Source organism: Botryllus schlosseri, chromosome 12 (assembly GCF_051294905.1).
Source record: "Botryllus schlosseri isolate E-star chromosome 12, Bs_hap1, whole genome shotgun sequence".
NCBI lineage: Eukaryota > Metazoa > Chordata > Ascidiacea > Stolidobranchia > Styelidae > Botryllus > Botryllus schlosseri.
The window spans coordinates 20,825,092-20,847,869 of record NC_137247.1 but is presented as its reverse complement, the minus strand read 5'-3'; the positions used below and the strand labels follow the sequence as shown (position 1 = coordinate 20,847,869).

General features: G+C 40.6%; 1 protein-coding gene across 2 annotated transcripts; it reads left to right on the top strand.

Moving 5' to 3' along the window:
* The first annotated feature begins 1,937 nt into the window (after nucleotides 1–1,937).
* On the top strand, nucleotides 1,938–11,704 carry LOC145452168 (peroxiredoxin-like). Of its 2 annotated transcripts, XM_080330399.1 has the most exons (6): nucleotides 1,938–2,165; nucleotides 2,232–2,385; nucleotides 4,116–4,238; nucleotides 4,934–5,064; nucleotides 7,365–7,435; nucleotides 11,386–11,704. In XM_080330399.1, exons 1-5 carry the CDS (start codon nucleotides 2,069–2,071, stop codon nucleotides 7,415–7,417), a joined length of 558 nt encoding a protein of 185 aa, XP_080186525.1. In that variant the 5' UTR covers nucleotides 1,938–2,068; the 3' UTR covers nucleotides 7,418–7,435; nucleotides 11,386–11,704. The 2 variants fall into 2 exon arrangements, with proteins under 2 accessions (XP_080186525.1, XP_080186524.1); XM_080330398.1 differs by lacking the exon at nucleotides 7,365–7,435 and having other exon boundaries at nucleotides 1,939–2,165.
* Nucleotides 11,705–22,778: the final 11,074 nt, after the last annotated feature.

Genomic DNA, 22,778 nt, shown 5'->3' with positions numbered 1-22,778 from the left:
TCTAGTGTGTCCATCCTGTTCGGTTCTGAACACTGCGACGATTGGTTTGCAAATAAGTTACGTCGTGTACTTTGGCGCTCATTGAGCGTTATACTTGTTTTTACAGAATTATAGGAATAAGATAAAGGCTATAGCTATAGACAGATGACAGTTACACGATAATTGTGCTAAATTTGAACCAAAATTTTGGGGGTCCGCGGGGGTCCGTGACGGTTCAAAAGGGGTCCGCGAACACAAAAAGGTTGAGAACTACTGGATTAGGATATGGACTAGGATTTGAAGCTTCGGATTTGGATTGGATTAGGACATATCAATTTCAAACTTGCTCATCGCTTCTATGTGGGGCATTCCCGCCTTTCGCCCCACCTAACTACGTCGCTGGTGGATACGGTGTTTCCGATTCATTTTGGTGATCTCGTGTAGCTCCCTTTTCTAAAAGCCATCTGATTACGGAAATAAAGCAGTAAAATCAGCAGAAGTGCCCAATAGTCTGCGTTTTCTACTCTTGTAGAAAGTAATGCTGTAAAATTCTACAAAATTGCCAAGCAGAACACCAAGGATACCAAGCACAAGACAGAAGTGTGACATTCTGAGACATACCAGAACTACTTCAAGAGGGTCTTTTTCAAAGCCACAGAGGGTCCACATTGCCTTTCTATTTTATGAGAGATGTGATCTCGCTCGGGTGAGCTTGAATATAGTGGATAATATGTTCACGAGATGTCGTTTTCATTTTAGCGGACGTAAAAGTTTGTAATGGCTATATAAAACACGTGGATATATAATGTCTATTGTCAAGAGCTTGTAGAAGACATGTTTAATTTGCCATTGCAGAAGGCAAATCTACTTGAAGTACTTAAAAAAGTCGAAGTACTTCGATACTCACCATCTCTATTTGCAGCGCAATTTATCAATTAATATCGACATCGTCAGAATGATCCATATAGATTCCTTTATCAAGATATATAATACGAAATTTTGTTATCTTGTTCTTCTCCAACTCCGCCGGTGAAAAGCCCTTTCACTAATTCACGCAAAGCGGATGGTCTTAGAGCTATGGCTGCCCATCCAATAAGTCGCTGCTGAAGAGATTCGGCGTCCTAAACATAGAAGATATGCGGAAACTAGAAATCGCCAAGTTTATGTATCAGTTTCACTGCGGTCGTTGCCCCGAATATTTCAATGACTTCTTTACCTCTGAATCAAAAGCGCACAAGTACAACACACGCGCGTCCACGTCGTCCAAATATCATATGATCGACCGAAAAGATCATCGCTCCATCAAATATGCCGGACCTGATGTGTGGAACAGTATCCCGCCGGCCATCCGACAGTCGACGAGCATGTCCACATTCAAGTCGAAATACAAGCAATTACTACTAAATAAATACAGTCCATCCTCAAGATTACCGGACCACGACTGACCTATCGATCTCGCTTCCCATGACATGCCGCCCTATTTCTTGTCGGATTCTTCTTCTATACTATCTTCTTTACTTTCATTCAGTGTGCATGCCTCCTCTTTACATCGCCTAGGCCAAGGTGGGTGTCAGATTCCATAGACTACTCCTTGTCGCTTCGACATCTTCCTGTCTTTTCATTGTATCGCATTTTGTGGTGTATTGAACTGATAAAATTGCTAATAAACCAATGATGATGATGATGTCACAGCCTTGAAAATCGGGACAGTGTTAGATGCCTTCATCAAGCTATATAATACGAAATTTTGTTATCCATCGCGGTATAAAACGGTAGATAACTAAGATTTGTCTTAATTATCCAAAATAAAACAGGCTGATAAAACGGCATGCGCATGCCATCGTGCGGGCATTTCTCAGCGGAATATAATATAATATGACCTCTGATGACCGTGAGTAAATTTGTTGAGTCATATCATTATGTAATCTATAAATGACGATGCATCGCACGAGACATTCAGTTTGAGTTGCCCGCTTGCCCATAACTCTTGTCGTCGTGTCACACGTGTGTAGCGCATTGTCGTCTTCGTCTAATTTGTAATCCTTTTTGCATTAGCGGCTACGTTAGATTATTGACATACTCGGACAAAATGTCACAGGCTCAAGTACAGGCACCAGCCCCAGATTTCAGTGCGACCGCTTTGGTTGACGGCGATTTTGAGGAAGTGTCGCTGAGTAAATACCGAGGTATGTATCAATGTCATCGTCATTTCGATCTAGTGCGATTTTGACTGATGAATGTTTTATGGTCAGGTCGGTACGTCGTACTGTTTTTCTACCCGTTGGATTTCACATTTGTCTGCCCAACTGAGATCATCGCATTCAGTGATCGCGTTCAAGAGTTCAAAAACATTGGGTGTGAAGTTATTGCTTGCTCGACAGATTCCGAGTTCTCACATCTTGCATGGTAAGCCAGATGACTTGACCCTTTGTAGTAGCATAGTTAGCCTCTCAACTATTACACTCAATGCATATTTTCGAAATGACTCTTGAGCTTGAGGTTACACGAGTTATATCGACACTGAAATTAATCCAAATATTTTGTGCTGACACTCGTTAAGAGACCCTGATCCTAAAGTACATCTGCATCCGCGGATAACCCGGAAGCTAGTTGTTCTCAAAGGTAAAACTGTCAGTCTTGAGCTGTGTTGAGAGCTGGAATGCTTATGATGAAAGTATTGTAATGTGATGGAAATTGTCATTAAAGAATGCACCCACAACCCAATGGGCGCAGGAATCATGTGACATCCAATGTCCTGGGTCCTGCCACAGTTGATGAATTCCCCTCATAATTGGTTCAGTGAACGAGCAAAATTGGAAATTTCAGCAAATTTGTTGTGCGTGATTAGATGGATTACTCACATAGACCTACTGTGTAGGTGCATAATAGAGAAGAGTCATACATACAGTTTTCAGTTATGATTTCCATGTCAAATCGTGGGGAAATCATGGTTGGGATCAATCAATCCGAAGCGAAGGCACATTTATCAAAAGATTGAATTATTGACAGATATATGAAAAAAGGAGCAGCTGAAACGTAGTCGTTATATTCCAATTGTTGCCCTGAAAATTAGTCTCTTCGTCGGTACTCGCCGCAAATCAAACCAGTGTTCCCCCATGAAATCAAATGTTTCCCATGAACACCATGCCAAAATTTATAAATGTAAAAATTCATCACATTTTGAGTTGCGGGTAAGGATAATAGGATTGGTGATGATGGATATTTGATTTGGGGTTAGTGATATCATCTCCGACAGCAACTGTTTTGTGAATTGTCGCCTAACTCACAACCCCGACCTAACTCTAACGTTCGTCACCCAGACCCTAATATCCCTAAACTTGATATCAGTCATCCCCCAACCCTAATGTCTTGGAACCCAACCCAAAACACAATAAATTTTGACTTGATGTTCATAGTTCATGGGAAACGTTTATTGGGTTCACAGAGAATGTTGGCTGGATATGGGGCGTACTTCGAAAAAGCGCAGAAAATTGTCCCATAGCTGCTGTACTCTTATGGAGATAATAAGTAGATTTACTGCTAAATATTGTGTTATCTCATCGTTGACCTGAAATGAACAAGCATCGTGTGCGCCTGATGAATTTCTTCAGAGAACTGTTCAATAATGTTGGTTGGTGGCCACAGGGAACACTGCAAGATTGTATCTTTGCAAAAATCTCTTCAAGTATGAGTGAACTCTGTTAGTCGCACTTGCACTTTGCCTACTGCTCTGTTACTGAATACAGTGATATATTCATCAATTCATGTACAGTCGTAGATTGGGAAGAGCCATGCTTGCTGGGTCATGTAAAGTTATGAATAGGCCAGATAGTCGAGACACTTCAAGTAACAATCTTGATATTCCAGGTTGTGATTGTGGGATACGGTAACAGCCTATTGCCTGGTATGTTAGGCTGAACTGAAATGTAGTCTCAGATACTTTTAGATGCATTATTCATGAGAAATTGCCAAAAATCGATATGGAGATACTGCCACTGGGAAGAAAAATTACATCCCGGTATATTTATTCGCAGATGTAAAATTCTAAAGAGCATATTTATTTAGCGGTGCACTCTATTATTCATTATCATACCTTCAGTGTGTACTGTTTCAATTTCCTATTTATATTCTACCAGGGTAAACACTCCAAGGAAATTGGGCGGTTTGGGACAAATGAACATACCAATTCTTGCAGATAAAAATCACGAAATTTCTAGAAAATATGGTGTTTTGATTGAGAAACAAGGAATCGCACTCAGGTAATACTGGCATCTTGCTGGGGAGTTGTTTTAGCCCTATTTGTTTTGTTTCTTGTTGGACCTAATCCACATGAAAATTTGAGAAGGATCAACATTATCTTCTTATATTGCTTATGGACCCCTACTCCTACTGATTGATGATGTAGAGCAGGGATGTCCAACCTGTGGTCCGTGCGGCATTTTTTGAAATGATTTATTTTCAACACAATATCTTATGTAATTAATTGCTTGGAGAAAATGGTGTAAAATTTACATTTGAAATGTTGACTTCTGGTTAAAACGTGGCTGACGTTTACTCATGGTCTATGTTTGTTCTTGTAGTCGTAAAAGGGACAATTACACATTCTAACATTAGAATGTTGGTGTGACAAAAACCATTTCTACGATTACAAATTAGCAGCGAACACTAGTGATCTTTAACGCAAAATGTTGGACACCCCTGATCTAGAAAATGCCAATATATTCTCAATTCACCGTTTTGCTGATTATACTTTGATATGGCTATCTTGTCACTGTCCGCTTGATCTGGAATCAAGTTGTAACTTCCAACACAAAAGGGGTCACACTTACAGGCTTTATGTGTGGTCCACCAGTAATAGAAATTAACATTTTACAGATAGTATTCCATTGCATCACATTCCTGTTATACGACAATGCATCATCGCAAAATTCATATACTCTATCTTTGTTCTCAGAGGATTATTTATCATCGACCATAACGGAATATTGCGGCAAATCACTGTAAACGATCTTCCTGTCGGTCGATCTGTGGATGAAACCATTCGTCTAGTGCAGGCGTTCAAGTTTACAGATGAACACGGAGAAGGTATTGTTATTATTTTCCGAAATGGTTTCTTTGTTATTGTGGTTGGTTGAATGTGATTTAGCACTCTGCGAGGATTTCAAATTGGTTCAGATATTGAATGGTAGTGTACTGTGGTACTGATTTACTGGATTTTATTTAGTCATTGGCATGACATTTTTTAGTTGATGTTGATAGCCATAGTAGTCTGTATAGCAGTACATCAGGCCATGTTTTGCAGTAAATAGCTAGTTTGGCTTCATTGGTAGAATTCGTAAGCCATGTATTGCAGTAAATAGCTAGTTTGGTTTCATTGGTAGAATTCGTAAATCTAAAAGGCCCATCCAATTGATTGCATTGGATTGTTGGTAATATTATACAAGACTGTTCTGTACGAATATGATACTTCCTGCAGGAAAAGTCGTCTATTCACCGTAGTATCTGTGCCTTATGTTCAGGATGTGCTCGAGTGAATAGCATCACTAGGTATCCTCAGTAAAGACATTGTGATAGAATCAGGTAGCAGTTCCTCTGCTGCATAGATGGCGTGTTGCCGAATCAGATGCATTCCATAAACTTTACAAACTACTTTTTTGGGACCTCTTTTATTCACTTGAAATTTTTCATGACCCCAATAATGCATGTGATGAACAGAGTGGAAAAGGGTTCACAGTCTGGTTGCATTAAAACCACGCCTAGTGTTGTGATCTAGTTTCAACTTCAACCTATTTTTTTCAAATCTATTTTGGAATTTCCATGCGCAAGTTGGAATCTGCCTCTACCACTGCTTTATTATTATCTGCATTCTAAAGGTTAACTAATGACTACCGCTGTTGAAGTATTCTTGAAGCGCCACTGCGCTCTTTACCTCAAAAAGCCACTGTGATCTAACTGCAGTTAATCGGCTGGCACCGGTGGATTTTTCCGAAAAATTTTGACCCCTAGCCTTCTACCATGTTTTGATAGTATCGATCGAATTAGTTAAGGAAAAGCGGTCACTCATAGCTTGTTTGCAAGAAGACATCTCTGTCGCAGGCAATAGCACGTCCTTATTCACACTTGGCATACGTTGTGGACTCTAAAGGAAGTAACCAAAACTTGTCTATTATTACAACAAGGTTATCTGGTCTTCTTGATAATATACACAGTACACACTCGATTAACCTGCTCTCGTCTAGCTTCGTGGCGTAGTTGGTTAGGCGTTGACATTCTGAATCCAATGATATATTACTTGATGGTTTCGCATCCCATTGAGGTCGTGTTTTACAGTTTTGGAAAGTGGAGCAAAATTTTTCAGAAAAACCCGCCTTTGCCTGCCGGTTCAAGATATTTTTGCTAGCGTTACGATCCCACTACATCAATCTCTATGATATCAAAGGCATGCGTCATCACTTCTTGCCCGTCTCTGACGCACAGCTCTTCACCGTTGCACTTTCTCAGTGCGATTGAGGCGGAGAAGGAATTTAGATGTTTCGTACCACCATATTCTACGACCATTACCGATTTTGCAACGATGCAGTAATAATTTTGCAGTAATGAATTGGAAATTCAATCATTTTCAAAACACCAAGATAGTTGTACTAAACAAGATAATGATTACTGATCAGCACGCACATAAATGTATCGGTATTGAACGTCCATAGTTTTGTAGTAAATGTGGCATTCATCATTATCGAGAGACGAAGCGAAATATTTTTGTTGACTTTCAGTGTCAAGCTGGGACCAAAATCAATCAACTGAACTTTCCATGTTGTTTTTACTGGTGTACTGCAGGGTAGCATTAAATATCTCTATATGTGAGAATAACATTGTTTATAAACTCTGACTGCCGCGTAATCATGCAAGTGGATTGTTATAATTTGATTTACTCGAAGACACCCTTGCCACGTGGCTGGATTTAAACACTGTCATCTTAGTTCTATAGGTCATGATGGATGTGTGTCGTCAAGTCGTCACACACATTGCGGAAACTATTTCGACATTCCCAGATTTTCATTGTGGGAGGTTAGAATGAATATGTATTGGACTTTAACATCACTTTTGGTTTCCCATATTTGCAAAACACTGTCGACACTACTCTGATTTTATAACGGGATCGTCGTCAGATTTCACCCACCACTAACGAATGTATAGGCATAATGCAACACAATGATACTTTCTATTTTTATTGTAATCATATTTGTGAAGCTGCAATGGTCTCCCAACATATCCCTCAAATTAAGAATTCATGTTGAATTGTGTGTGTGCCAGAATTCGTATTGAATATTTCCGTGTGAAATTCCAAGTTGCATGCTTGTGGGTTTATTGTTTGTGGATTTTCCAAGACGCTTCGGAAAGGAATGCCGTTGAGCCTCCTTGCAAGAGACTGCGATTGTAAAAGATTTCACTGTTGAAGGTCTGGACTTGTTTGTAGTTTGCTGCATGCGTGTGATGCTAGTGGACTGTCATCCATCTAGTAGCATGCGGTAACTTTCTTTTGCCAGCATCATGCGTATCGTGCATTTTCCAATGTAATTTGGGAGTATGCTACTTGATCTTGGTCCACCTAGCGCAGGGGCGGGCAACTTCTCCAGTCGGCGGGCCGGATATAGGAAAATTAAGTACTCGGCGGGCCGGATTGCTGAATCGATAGAATATTGGCCCATTTTATCCACATATACAAGGAATAAATCGTATTTAATGAATGTATTTTAACGACAGCATTGTCACTTCAAAGCCATTTCTCGCCGATAATGACAAAGACAATGTGGATTTGAGAATAGCATTGTCATACTGGCGCCGCCATGTGTGCTCCTCTCTGATCAATCAACGCACGGTGCAATAGTGGCAAGATAGCGTAGTGGTATAATCCATAGCTACAACACCAATGGGTGTGGGTTCGAGTCCGGCCGAGGTTGACTCCAGAAATACTACCAAAGTATTGGAGGTTTATCTAGGCGTCACAATACCAAACTCCAGTAAAATTTAACATTCCAGGCTGATTTTGGGGGGTTCCAGGACCACGATCAGATGAAAATTTACATTTTCGCAATCAGTACCGCAGTAGCTTTCGATTGATACCCGTTTTATCAAATTTCGCGCTCGGTAAGCAGTTCAAAAGTTACCGTAAAATTGCTTTTGGCCAAATTGAAAGTGTGATGTAGACCAATTTCACTGAGCCGTGAGATTTGCTTGTGTCCACACCATATAGGACACTACGGTGCACTCCTTGATTAAGATTTCAAGGCATTCGATAAGCCCGGTAGCCCAAATTTACCAACATATCAATTCATTATGGTTGAGTAGGTGACGAGATAGCGTCGTTGTTGAACTGTGTGGCCTAATTAATCTCGATATTGAATTTATGTGGCCCGCGTCCTCTATACGAAATTTGAAAAGTGACCCGTGATCCATTTTGAGTTGGCGACCCCTGGCAAAAGCGGTGCCTTACAAAAGCCTAGAAGTGTGCCGTGCTACAAGTCGGCGGTTACGGAATCAAAAATAAGAAATAGCAGTCTGGTGTAAACGACCATTGCAGTCGACAAACACCGTGATTACCACTGACAACATTAGGGTTGAGTACATCATAAATGCCGATAATGCAAGTCTTCTCGCTTCGACGAACTTACGCGTAAGCTCCACTCTCGCACGCTGCGCATACACGTATATAAAATCATACACTCACTGAAATTTGACATAGCAAGCAAGTAGTGGGGAATCTCGGCTGACTGGGGGCGCAGACCACATTATCATGTAAGACGGAAAACTGTCCGCGGGCCGGACAAAATCCCTTCGCGGCCGGATCCGGCCCGCGGGCCGTATGTTGTCCGCCCCTGACCTAGCAGGTGCAAATGATGGTTTCGATTAATTTCTCAATTCCATGATACCTAGAATGGAATGCTCTACTTTTTTGTATTTTTCTGCATGTCTTACCACCAATCATACGTCAATCCACTTGGCTATTCACGACCGTATATGTATAGTCGTGTATGCTCCTGGTGACTTCATGGTCAGTAAAAGAGTTGCAAGCCATCATATAATGTTAGTCCAACTGCCCAGCAAATTTCATTCTATAATATTCCATAATAGTGTGATACCTCAAGCAAAATGATCGAGAATTGACTAGGATGGGTTTATTTCAGTGTTATGCTCATGTTCTTTTTCTGGCAGTCAACCATCATGCATTGTGCTAGGAGGTTTCAGTTCAAGGAATTTCTCTGAAATGTGCTAATATTACTGTAGAATTATGCTGTCCCAGATGAATACTCGCAGTGCGGAACGTTTGAGGTACTTTGATGAACACAAACCTCCAAAATATCGAGGTTCGCATGACAAATATGAACAGACCGATCGCACAATCCCTAGTATTTACCAGCTGGTCATTCAAATGTTTGACCAGTCTGGACTGCCTGTGGTGGGAGTTGCTTAACCCCAGTAATTTTGCTAGTAATTTGCATTTCGAAAAGGGAAACAGGATTTTGACTGGTGTTTGTATTTGATAATTATTCAAATTGCACGCAGGCTACCTTAAACCTTGGCCGTCTTAATAGTTTTTTTTTACCAATATGTTACTTACCGTCATCCTTTCATTGATTAATATAGGCCCACCAACCAGGACGGTTTGCAGTATATCGGGAATGAGCATGGATTTGCATTCGAGAATAGGATTTACGATTTTTGCGTAATTTTAGACGGTAAATTTTTGATTTTTATGCGACTGAAACATCTACGTACGATAATACCTGGTACAAAATTATATTTTCGCATGATGCGAAATAGATTTTCAATTTGTGGGTGTTGAGAGTTATCACCTCGTATCGTCCTACTTCGTTTAAAAATCACATCATTGGGTGTTCAAAGTTCAAACCATCCCTCATTTCTATCAACAATTGTTCACGATATGTTAGTATACGTTATATACAGAACGACTGTTGATTTTGGATTCGTGCGATTTGATAACTGGCGGCATTGACTCGACGTTGTGCGTATGCGTAGGATGAGTTTTTTAATCTGGACTGTAGTCATAATTTATGCTAGACGCGTACATTTTCATTTCGGTATGATCACTATCAATGCCTTACTTATCTTGCGGTTACGTTTTGATGATACACATCCTGTCTATTTGTACGAATGAAAGGCAAGGAATTCGACACCTATTGTGTAAGGCGACCTCCACATTCATTCGCTCATCTAAACATACAATCATTGATTGTATCTTTTGGTAATACGAAGTTGTCCTGTGAAGCAATTCACATAGCCGCGCTGTGAAACGACAACGCAGTGTTGAATTGCGCGCTTTTGGACGAGACGATTCACAGAAACTTTGAGATTTATAAAATCAATTTCCTGTCCGTCGCCTTTTCTGCTTCATGGTTCTCATTTGCAATTATTTGGCTCGTCCGTCTTGTCCCGATTTGAGATTATATCATCCACGTTTTACGGTTTGTGATTTTTATCTTTTGGGTCCTTAGACACGGAACATGACTGGTAGCCGTATTATCCTATGTAGTTGTGCAGTACCAAGTGACAGCGCCACATTACCATTATCTCACGAAGAAACGTTTCGCGTCCAGCTGTTTAGTCCAGTAAGTCCACGTATATGCTGGATGTCGAAACTGTTCGCGTTATCGTGGACCCAATGCGTTTCTGGTTAATTATCCGCTACCGCAGAATCAGTTCCGGTGCGTTAGTCTACGGGAGATTGATGAAATGGCGTACGATATCACCCCATCTGTTGCCACGACTCTCGAGAGTTTAACAGTACGTCTATTGGTATAGTATAAAACAAAAAGCTGTTTCAAAAATTGCCGACATTTCCCGCGACTATTCACAGCCCTCCATTGTGGGATACATCGCATATACTAATTTCGCGAAAGCAGGGAAACGTCGTTTTTGGTGCTCACATTTATTCTCGGGTGCCTCGCAGTGGAGCGTTGGATTTTCGCGAATTCATCTTAGTTTCAAGCTAAAATTAAAGAGGCGAAATAAGTTTTGCAACAGAAACTGCCAGCTCGTTTTAGAGATATGCTCCGTTACGCGAACCTTGCTAATCTCTTCGCGGTGTGGTGGCGGGAAATTGTAGCAATTATGACCTCTTCTGCGCAGATGAGCGACATTATGCGCTATCATGTGGTTTCCTGGATTTCCGCGCGGCGCTATGATTAGCCACGCCGCGTTGCGTCCACGGCATAATCTGTAAGAGATACATTGTAGGGTCTATCATCTTTTCATAACTTTGCATAGAAATGATGGATGATTCTCATCATGCTTATTCTTATATCAATTTTTCCGTATCAAAATATAGATCCCCGAATCAGGTTGTGGTCTTGTAGTTTCTTCTATAACCGGTGTTGCATGTTTTTGCAGTGTGCCCAGCAGGATGGAAACCTGGAGCTGACACGATCGACCCGGACGTGAAGAAAAGCAAGGAATACTTCAAAAGTCGATAGTGCCGTCTGTCGGCTTTCATCGGTACGAAGGGCGAAGCTCCCTGGGACCTGTTGTAGTGTCTGTGTTATTCTTTCCACTGATTAAGATTATGTTCCCGGTGTTACTGTGTTCAGCTGCTGTGTAGTTTGCGACTGTGGTGCTCCTAGTGATGAATAATGATTATTGCGAATATGCGTCGCGAAAATGCCGAGTTTCAATTCCGTTTCGTTTCCCTAATACACATATTCCAGACTTATCGTGTCGTTGGTTATCGCTTTGGACATGTTGACTTGTGAGAAACTGCGGCCGGTGATAGTACTGCTGGTAACTAGGGCTGGGCATAATGATTCGAGTACTCGAATCTGAATCGAGTGTTAATTGTGATGATTCGAGTCGAGTAGTAAAAGACGATTTTTTCGAGTACCGGAATTATTCGCTCCTCGCAACTCGAAGTTTATTTTTCAACGAGAATTATAGTCTCGACAGTAATCTTCATTGTTGAAGCCTTAAAACCTTAATTGGTCGTATCGTAAGATACGAAACATAGTACAAAGCTACGAACGTTACTGGAACTAGCAGCTCGTTTCCGAAGTCATGATCGTCCCACAACATTGCCACCAAGTGCAATAACATCGTTATAGTCGAAAAAATACCAAAGTATCTTTAATGTGACAGATAACAGGCACTATATTCTTTGTGGTGGCATAAAATATACATATTTGAATTTTCACATAATACGTTATGTTATGACGTCATAATGAGTGATACTCGATTACTCGAATCACAGTACGTGATTCAGAATCAAATCACTCAGGTGCTCGATTTTGCACAGCCCTACTGGTAATTAACAGAGATCCAATGTGAAGATGCTACAAGTATGGTATGGTTAGCTACAGCTGCAGGCACAGCAGTGACGTGCGGTGAGGTTCATGGCTGGTGAGGCACGCCCCCCCCTCCACACACAACACGCACACAAGCACGTAAAGCACCTGATAAAGAGACCTAAAATGTGAATAACAACAGCAGCGGGTATAGAGAGCATTTTCTTTGCACACTAATCGCCGTTGCAATTCCACATTCTATGATACATGTAGGACTGGTCCTATTGTGCTAAATGGGCAAGTTTAGACAATAATTACTATCTCTTCAAGTAGGCCTTCCGGTATAAATTGTTCGAAGAACATCAAAAAACCATCCTCACTTACATTTTTTTCAGTGAAAAAACACTAGATTTGCCGAATTTCGAAAGAAAATGCACTGACTAGGTCAAGTCAAAATACACTAGATCCAGTGTTTAGGAGTGGCACTATACTGACCACAAACAACAACGCAGGCTTTGTAGGTATATGGCTATGGCTATCACATACCACAATAAGGGGTTAAAGGGATTGCAGTCGAACACAGCATAAAGGACACGAACAACGACAATGAAGCGTTATGCAAGTAGCTATCACATACCACAATTTAACGTAGCTATGGATGCAAAATACATAACAGCTACATAAGTAAGGGAATGTATTAGCTTCGCATTACGCATTGGCCGTCGCTTCTTATATAATTCCTTCAAGACTGTTGGATTCGAAAATCGATAGCGCGTTTCAAAATGTTTCGATTGTCCAGTTGTTGGCGAATAGTGCATGAAGCAGATTCGTTAGTGCCTCACCTAGCCATTGTTTTTCTACGATGGCATTGTCTGTAATAAAGGCGAAAGTCCCCTTCCTTGGCGATTTTTGGGGGTTCTGGTGCCTTGACACTGGTAATATTCAGATTTCCGGAATCAGTGTGACCATAGTGTTTCATTGATACCAGTTATTAAGAATTCCGAGCTATTTATGATCAATAGGCCTTTTGCAGGACTTCGATCACGTGACTAGATACGCATAGCAACAACAAATTGGTTAGCAAGCTACTTTCTCGCGCACCTGCTTCAGTGCTAAATATCGCATATTGTACTGTTGATTTCTGGTTGTAAACGTTTCGGAAATTTGTTGTAGAAGTCATCAGAGATTTACCTATGCTAGATGTCAATCCTGTACAAAGCACATAGAATGATATCGTCAGAATTACGCAGAAATCCGTCGTTAACGTAGCCGTATTTCGGATACAGTATATTATCGTTTTCGGGCTGTCAACGTTCGCAAGTGTCATGGAGATGCGCAAGGATTCAAATATGTTGGATGTCTTTGATTCATGAACTATGTAAACTCCTTGCGTCAAAATGATCGACATTGTAGCCGTTATTTGGTAGTCAACTATGATTTTATGACACAAAATTCGACATTGCAGGACATTGACTGCGTGATATTTATTGCAGCATCAAGTTAGGTGTGGATAGTATACTATAGTTGTATTGTAGCGGTAGTTGGTAATCATTGCAGCATTTTGATGATTGATATCGATTGCAATATATATAGGATACTGCTATTTTTAAGCCTAAGAGACAATGACTGCCAGAGCCAGTACGTTGATGTGTTATGAATTCATGCAATGTGCTACATACCATATATATAATAAATATCCTAAGCTATTGTATGACTTCTCAGTTAAACAATTCAAAATATTTAGACCTCTACACCTATATTACAAAGTTATTGATCATTCTGTCATGCTGCCAAGTACCACTACCCGAAGGAAAATGATCATCAGCTCCAATTGAGGGTGAAACAAACTGTCCCGGGGCCTGGATTACTTGATTGATTGCCTGGATTGGATTACTTCACTCTATGGCACAGTGCAAATATCTTGAGTTTCAAGACATATGGCTATACCACATGCATACGGATTAATGATCTGATGGATTATCCCAAGAGAGCCGAACATAGGCAACTAAGAAATTAATGATGCCCTCGTCAAGAATTCAGCCTGGAGCCAATTATTATCACCACATAAAATTTGGTCATGCGGTGGAAGGCAGCGTGGTTTCATGCCAACAGAAAATGTCAGCAGATGATCTGACCACTGACTAACTGTCCTGAACTTCTTTTCCGATGTTGATGTCTGCTTTGAAAATGATATTTCATTTGTGTACAGCAAGACAAGCGCTCTTCCGTGGATGCTATGAATATGTCTAGACAAGTGGCTATGGAGGTAGAGGAAAATACATACGCATAACAGTCTCGGCAGTTATTGAACTTGATAAGGTTAACATCCATTTTTCTTCAACTATTTCTTATGCTCTGGGTATCGAATGCACAAAAATTAATAAATCGATCTTCTTTGCAAGTTTATTTGTAAATTCAATGAATCAAAGAATATCATAAATTCAATGAATCAAAGAATATCATAAGTTCAGAATATTACGAAGTCAATGCGAAAGAAACAATGTTAGTCGTCTTTAGAGGATGTTTCTGAGTTGGTTGAGCCAATACACAGAGGGGTCAGCAACGAAGTACTATTTTACCTGAGTACTAGCGTCATTATGAGTTTAGGCTACTTCCACTTCTACTTGACACTTTTTAGGTAGTACTTTTTTGCCAGGTTTGGGATTTTGTCAACTAGAAAGTAGCTTTGGCGCATGATTGCATCCCCTTCAAGCGTGAGGTTGTCATAACAACTGGGCAAAATAGCCCCAGTACCACGGTAACTAAATTAATTTTTGAAAATTGCACTTATTTGTGGTGTCATCACCAGGCCGTGTTATTTTTGGCATATGCCAAAACTGCCAAAAATAACTTATTTTTGGCATTTTCAAATTTTTATTTTTGGCAGTTTTGGCATCTGGCTCCTGAAATGCCAAAAATAACACGGCCTGGTCATCACCCTTTTGCGTTGATCAAGAAGATGCAACATGCAATGTTTACAGTTGTCACATGGCATCAATTTCTAAAACTAAGTGACCCTCAACCAAATCTACTTTAGGTAACGAATTTCTTGACCGCTTTTCAGAAATTCATTTCTACTTCCACTTGAAGTACTTTGGACATGTCCTGGAAGTAATTAGTGCTACTTGTACTGGAGAATAAATTAAGGCATTACTTCTACTCGGTTCCCAACAATGACCACGTTGACCACGTCTGGGTATAGGATGACCGATCTTGTCACTGCGTTTGAGCTGCTCTAAGAGATATATGATAGTTACTTCCCTTAGTTCGCTAAATATCGCACATATATGTGACATCAACTATTTATAAAAATCGAGTGTGATTTGCCAAATCCACTTCAATCGCAGTTGCGAAGTAGTGCTGATAAAATCGGCATTGTATAAGGCAACAATAAAGTGCACTGATTTGCTTAGTCTTGACGGCAGGTTCTCCCAAAAGATACTTCCGATGTGTTCAGCGACATTTGTTTTATAGCAGCACGCCAGCAGACAGTATATCCTGATCCTTGCGGGTCCCGGCTGCTTCAGCCATGTCTTCCATCCAAAATCAGGCTCCACAACAGACAAATAGCACTGCTTGAACTAACAAATACTCTTACCAGAATATAAGCCAATCGCTTTACTTCAAATGCATAAATTTAAGTACATATGATCAGAGTTGAGTACCGTAATACGACTACGTTACCGATGGATTTCTGCGTAATTCTGACGATATCATTCTATGTGCTTTGTACAGGATTGACATCTCGCATAGGTAAATCTCTGATGACTTCTACAACAAATTTCCGAAACGTTTACAACCAGAAATCAACAGTACACTATGCGATATTTAGCACTGAAGCAGGTGCGCGAGAAAGTAGCTTGCTAACCAATTTGTTGTTGCTATGCGTATCTAGTCACGTGATCGAAGTCCTGCAAAAGGCCTATTGCATTGTTGCAGATGAGGCACGACTCGCCCGTGCCTCACCTGTGCCTCACCTCTCTTTTCGCGGTGTATTTTTGATGATAATGATGTAAATTGATGATGTTGGATGAAAAAAATGTTAAAATTTAGTTATTTATGAACGTGGATGTGTAACATCAATATAATCATCGACTCATGGAGGGGATTCACAATTTTCACTTACTCATCCAGACGACAGGTGAGGCACTCTCTCACCTGCCTCATTGGACCGCACGTCACTGAGGCACAGTAATTGGAGTACTGAACTTGTGCGCTCCTTGCTACTAAGAAATAATTTATCCAAGAATTGTAGTTTCCACAGTGGAATCCTTGAAACTTTGGTAGGTCGTTTCGTGAAATAATAAGGAACATGTATTGCAAAGCTATACGCACGGCGATGGAGATGACAAATTTGTGACGTCGTTATCGAACTCGAACTGTAGCACTATCGAGTACCCCCTCACTATGAAACCATAACCGTATGGGTGATGTAGAACGTTGAAATGTGTAGGCCAGGGGTCGGCAACCTTTTGCTAGTCGCGGGCCAAATTTCGGGTGTACAACTTTTTGGCGGGCCGGAATTTTTCTTAGTACTATATTTTACGCTCACTTCGGTATATTATCCTACAGTGCTCCAATCTCAATCATACCAATCAGAAGACACATGTATTTACACTTCAACAACACAGAATAATTGTGACAATTGACGCAGCTTGCTTTGTGAAAGGTTTTCAACTTCTGGTAACAAGTCAGATGAAACAAGAATCAGACCCTATTCAAAATGGACGTCAGAAATACGTGATCTTAGCTTGCTCTTCGTGAATTTCATTGTTCAAAACTATTGTTCACATGCGTACGTGCTTCCAAAAATCGATGCAATTTCTTTTGTATTGCTGGTCAAGCTGGGATAAAGACCAATTTCAAGAACGTACTCTTTGTCAAAGTCATGCAGCGATATGCTCTTTGTATGAAATTTGTCATTCAATTCAACTGCATCGCATTTCAGAAAGGCCCATTTGAAATTTTCAGGCAATGGTATTGGCGTCCGCAGTAAACAGAGTACTGAATAGTCAGAATTCATTTTGTAGAGAAGGAATGTCGGAAAAGCGGGAGAATATTCAGTAGTTAAATTTCGTATCACAGTTACAAATGTAGTGTTGGTACTAGGTTTTCCCTCCTCCAGTAAAGGAAAGTGAGCATAATTTTCTTTGTACTGTTGATATTTCCAGAGTCACAAATTTGTTTTGAATGTGCCTTAACATCTCATGTATTTAGTTGTTTTCCCCCTGAAGTTGCAAATTCAATTTGTTCAGATGTGACGTTAAATGTACCAGGAAAGCAAGATGAGATACCCATTTTCGATTACAAGATTATGAGCAATGTTCCCTCTAAGCTGCGCACGTGCGCAAATGCGCAGTGCTGAAGCGGTCTCTGCGCACAGAAAATCTAAGTTGCGCACAAAAAAATCCGAAGCGATGTTTTTTTTAAGTCGTTGCGCACTGTTGTCCAAGGGACCACGCAGGCGCACAAACTCGGGAAAAATTAGAGGGAACATTGCCAAGGGCAAATAGCGTTATCGCTGAAGTCTTACACCGACGTACAAGTGCGGCCCGCAAAGGTAAATATTGCGCTCCGTGAAGAAATGAGACTTTGCAATCACGAGCGCCTAACGAAAAATCTTTTCTTTTAGTATGGTCTCGTACGCGTGAGCGATACTGATATCATTTCAATAGCGCATTATTTTCTGGGAATGGCGAAATAACATGGTTTAACAAAGTTATAAACAACAATGGGCTAGCTCGAAGTTAATCTGCGAGAAACTAGCGCATAGTCTTCTCCGCGTGTCATGAACATTGCGTAAGATTTCTTTAGGACCGTAACTGCCGCACCCAAACCCTCAATTAGTGGGCCGAGATCGAAGTGAGCCCAAAATTATTTCGTGAATTAACAAAATCATGGTGTATATTTTGGGAATTTTTCAAAATATTTTTCTCGCCGCGCGCGAATTAATTTTGTCGAATATCTTGATTATTGGGTACCCTTCCCACAACAAAAAATACGCGTGATTAAGAGAAATGGGTACTTGGGCGTCGGCCATTACCTTGCGGTGTCCGGTCAATACCGAGAAAATCATTACCGAGAATGCCATTACCGAGAATGGGCACCACCGAGAATGAACATTACCGAGAATGGACACCACAGAGAATGGACATTACCGAGAATGGACACCACCGAGAATGAACATTACCGAGAATGTAATATATGCAATGCAGGCATGTTATGCATATGCACAGGTCGTGTCTGTGCATCACGGCGTCGCCACATTCGGTATCGATGCTCAGGTATAAATTTCTCGACAACGTCGGTCCCAGTAAGCTGTATTCTTGACATTGGTCATTCTCGGTAATGTCCATTCTCGGTGGTGTCATATTGTCATAGACAGGATAGGAGGTCACGAAATAGCATCATCTAACGAAGTCATTATACCAACGGGTGCGCGCGAAGATGTTTAATTAATATTTAGAGGACCTGCCTTTTCTAACACTCCTCACTCGATCAGCTTTACCGGTAAATCTGATTATGTGAGCAGAGAGCGGATAAAAGGGATAGCAATAGATATATGCATTTATGCAATTCCCGATCATATTGACCGATTCAATCATGAATCCTATAAAATTTTCGCGCTTCGCGCGTTCAGGCGTGACAACCACCAAACCGGCCCCCCAACGTAGATGATAAGTATCGGCAAAGAGCGCAGAGTCCGATAGGGAGGTCTGGGGGGCGTAGCCCCCACAAGTTCGATTTATCACGTTATGTGGGGGGCTGGTTGCGCACTATTGTCCAAGGGCCTGCGCAGTGAGTTAACGTGTTTGCGCAGACTCGTGAAAAATTAGAGGGAACATTGATTATGAGTCGGCGATATTTGTGTTTTCGAGGAAAGTTGCTATTTCATTTCTCAGTTCATACACTCGTGTAAGCATAGCTGCTCGACTCAGTGAGCGAACATGACAGATATAGGCCTGCATGACATCGCCATATTGATTCTCTGCTTCGAGTAATATCTGGCGTAACTCATTCAGTTATTGAGACAAAAATCATATTAACAGTTTTCACCATTGTGGTCAAAACACTATTCAGGTTTTTTTGTCTTGGCACACAATGCCTTCTGGAAAATTAAACTATAGATAGGCTAACTAACATACGGAGGCTAGTTATCTATAATCGAACAGTTTGAGATTCCGTCATTGCGTCTGAGATGTTCCAAGCGTTTTTGAAGCAAAGGAAGAACACCTTTATTGTCACACCCCGTTAGAGTGGTAAACCCTTTAAAAAAAGTATGGAACACCTTCGGTTGCGAGATAGGCTACACCCGATTGATAAGCACTGATCCAGTCTAGTCTATCTCCATCTCCTACTTCAACCACCTTCGTTTTATGGCGTACCAATAGACTAATACGATGTAGGCTACTATTATATCGTAGCAATGCCGCATTTTTTTCATGTAGTGCTGCACTGCAGATTGAAACTCATATGAAACAGCGGGCCGTTTCACAATGCTTTTCAATCTGCAGTGCCGCACTGCCTGTTAAGAATGCGGTATTGCTACGATATAAATTTCCTACATCGTATTAGTCTATTGTGACGCCATAAAACGAAGGCGGTCGAAGCAGAAGATGAAGATTGTCTGTACAGAGTAGAATAGATCAGTGCTTATCAATCGGGTGTATCTCGCAACCGAAGGTGTACCATACTTTTTAACGGGTTTACCGATGGGGTGTGACAATAAAGGTGTCCTTCCTCTGCTTCAAAAACGCTTGGAACATCTCAGACGCAATGACAAAATCTCAAACTTACACTGTTTAATTAGAGATAACTAGCCTCCGTAGGTTAGTTTTCCATAGTTTAATTCCCAAAAGGCATTGTGCGCCAAAACAACAAACCTGAAGTGTTCTGGCTACAATGATGAAAACTGTTAATATGATTTTGTCTCACAAACTGAATCACCAACATTGTTACGCAAAATATTACTAGAAGCAGAATCAATATGGCGCTGTAATGTATATCTGGCATGTTCGCGCATTAAGTCGAGCAGCTATGCTCGCACGAGTCTATGAACTGAGAAATGAAATAACAGCTTTCCTCGAAACTACAAATATCGCCGACTCATAACCTTATAATCGAAAATGGGTATCTAATCTTGCTCTCCTGGTACATTTAACGTCACATCTGAACAAATTGAATTCGCAACTTCGGGGGGAAAACAACTGAATACATGAGATGATGAGGCGCATTCGAAACAAATCTGCGTCTCGGGGAATTTCAACAGTACAAAGAAAATTATACTCACTTTCACTGGAGGAGAGAACACCTAGTACCAACGCTATATTTGTAACTGTGATACGAAATTTAATTTCTGAATATTCACCCGCTTTACCGACGTTCCTTCTATACAAAATAAATTCTGAATATTCAGTACTCCATTTAATGGGAACGCCAATAGCATTGCCTGAAAATTTCAAATGGGATTTTTTGAAATGCGATGCAGTTGGATTGAATGACAAATTTCATGCAAAGAGCATATCGCTGCATGACTTTGATAAAGAGTACGTTCTATAAATTTATCTTTATCCCAGCTTGTCCAACAATGCAAAAGACATTGCATCGATTTTTGGTAGCACGTACGCATGTGAGAAATAGTTTTGAACAATAAAATTCACGAAGAGCAAGCTAAGATCACGTATTTTTGACGCCCATTTAGAATATGGTCTGATTCTTGCTTCCTCTGTCTTGTTATCAGAAGTTGAAAACCTTTCACAAAGCAAGCTGCGTCAATTGTCACATTTATTCTGCGTTGTTGAAGTGTAAATACATGTGTTTTATGATTGGTATGATTGAGATTGCAGCAATGTAGGATAATATACCGAAGTAAGCACCGAAGTAAGCGTAAAATATAGTATTAAGAAAAATCCCGGCCCGCCAAAAAGTTGCACACTCGAAATTTGGCCCGTGACTAGCAAAAGGTTGCCGACCCCTGGCGAAGCGAGAATAATTTTTTTGTAGTTCTTCAAGTATTGAATACATACTAACAAATCGCTCGGGTACCGTAATATACCCTTTGCGACCCATATTTTATAACGCTTAAAGGAAGGGAATTTGCGTTACACTAACTTGCAAATGTAGATCTGAAAAGGTTGTATTTACTGCTATCTTCGTCCCTCGTACGAATCAAACCGTTATTACGAGAATATCATAAATCTTCAGACAAAAAGCAGAAAGTCAATTTTACATCATTTTTCCCGCATGTCGCTTACTCGGACGGGCTGATGCTTTGTTGAGCGAGATAAATGGTTATACGTCCGGCTTCTCGATCGGTAGTTCGTGGGTTCGATCACCGGCCGGGTCATACCAAAGACTCGAAAATTGGTACCCGCAGCTATATATATCCTGCTAGGCGCTCAGCAATCACGGATAGCATGGAGGAGAAAATAAACGGGGTATCATATCATATATCTCTCTCTCTCAGAGATGAGCATAGATTAGGATTAGGATTTGAAAAAAACGGATTTGTGAATTTTTGTTGGATTTGGATTGGATTAGAATTAGAGATTTTTTCAGAACGGATCAGGACTTGGATTGGATTTACCGGTTTTCTGGGAGATTGATATGTCGTGTGGCGAATGGCGACAAACTTTATCTAGATCAGTTATTAATGTACTTATGGCACACTACACTATGGTACACTCGGTGCCAATGAACATGAGAGGTGCATCCCTATGCTAAGTTATCTTAAATAAAGAGAATTATTGGTTGTGAAAGAAAAATTAGTAATTCCGTCCTTGCATCACCAAAGATGTTATAATGAAGTGAAAATTGTAATATATGAAAAAGGTTCACAGTGCAGAACCTACCGAGGTTCGTTTGTGAACGTGAGCCTCTGAATATCGGAGGTGCACACACAGAACGCGAACGTGAACCTCACGTACACACCATTCCTACTGCTAACTACCCAGAATCTACTTTTCTGGCAGTCGTTGTAGAAATTTGATTGGGTTAACTATAAATGGTATTTTATATTGGTCTTCACATTCAGGGAATGCACTCGAATTCAAATCCAGTTTCGACGAGACTGCTGCTGTGCAGTGTGCAGTGCATATATACAAGCTGTGTCCCTTTTCTATAGGCCGCAGATCGTCAAATCGTTGGTATTAGTAAACTTCGGTGATAAATATCATGATAAACAATCATTTGCGATATTAAGGTAATCCTTGGCGCAGAAATATAGTTTCTAAAGAGATGACAATAGTTTTGGTATCTGCATTTTTTATCAACACATCATATTTGTGAACAAATATTCTCGCGCACTGATTAATATTATTAATATTATTCCACATCGCAGTCAACGTACGGACGAATATTTCACTTTTACATTTGACCCCGGGTCGCACTCAAACTCTAACCCACTGTAGCAAGGCGTGAAAATAGAAAAATGTTGAAAAATGTTAAAAGCAGTCAATATCTGGGAATCATAATCAAGTGTTTTCATGCCTGTGTGAGTGTGAATCAAAT

What these genes read in the sequence shown, in the direction of transcription:
- LOC145452168 (XM_080330398.1), top strand. Translation starts at nt 2,069, where the DNA reads ATGTCACAGGCTCAAGTACAGGCACCAGCCCCAGATTTCAGTGCGACC. An exon ending in GTCGCTGAGTAAATACCGAG is followed by an intron (nt 2,166 to 2,231) that starts GTATGTATCAAT and finishes TTTTATGGTCAG; the next exon opens with GTCGGTACGTCGTACTGTTT. An exon ending in GAGTTCTCACATCTTGCATG is followed by an intron (nt 2,386 to 4,115) that starts GTAAGCCAGATG and finishes ATATTCTACCAG; the next exon opens with GGTAAACACTCCAAGGAAAT.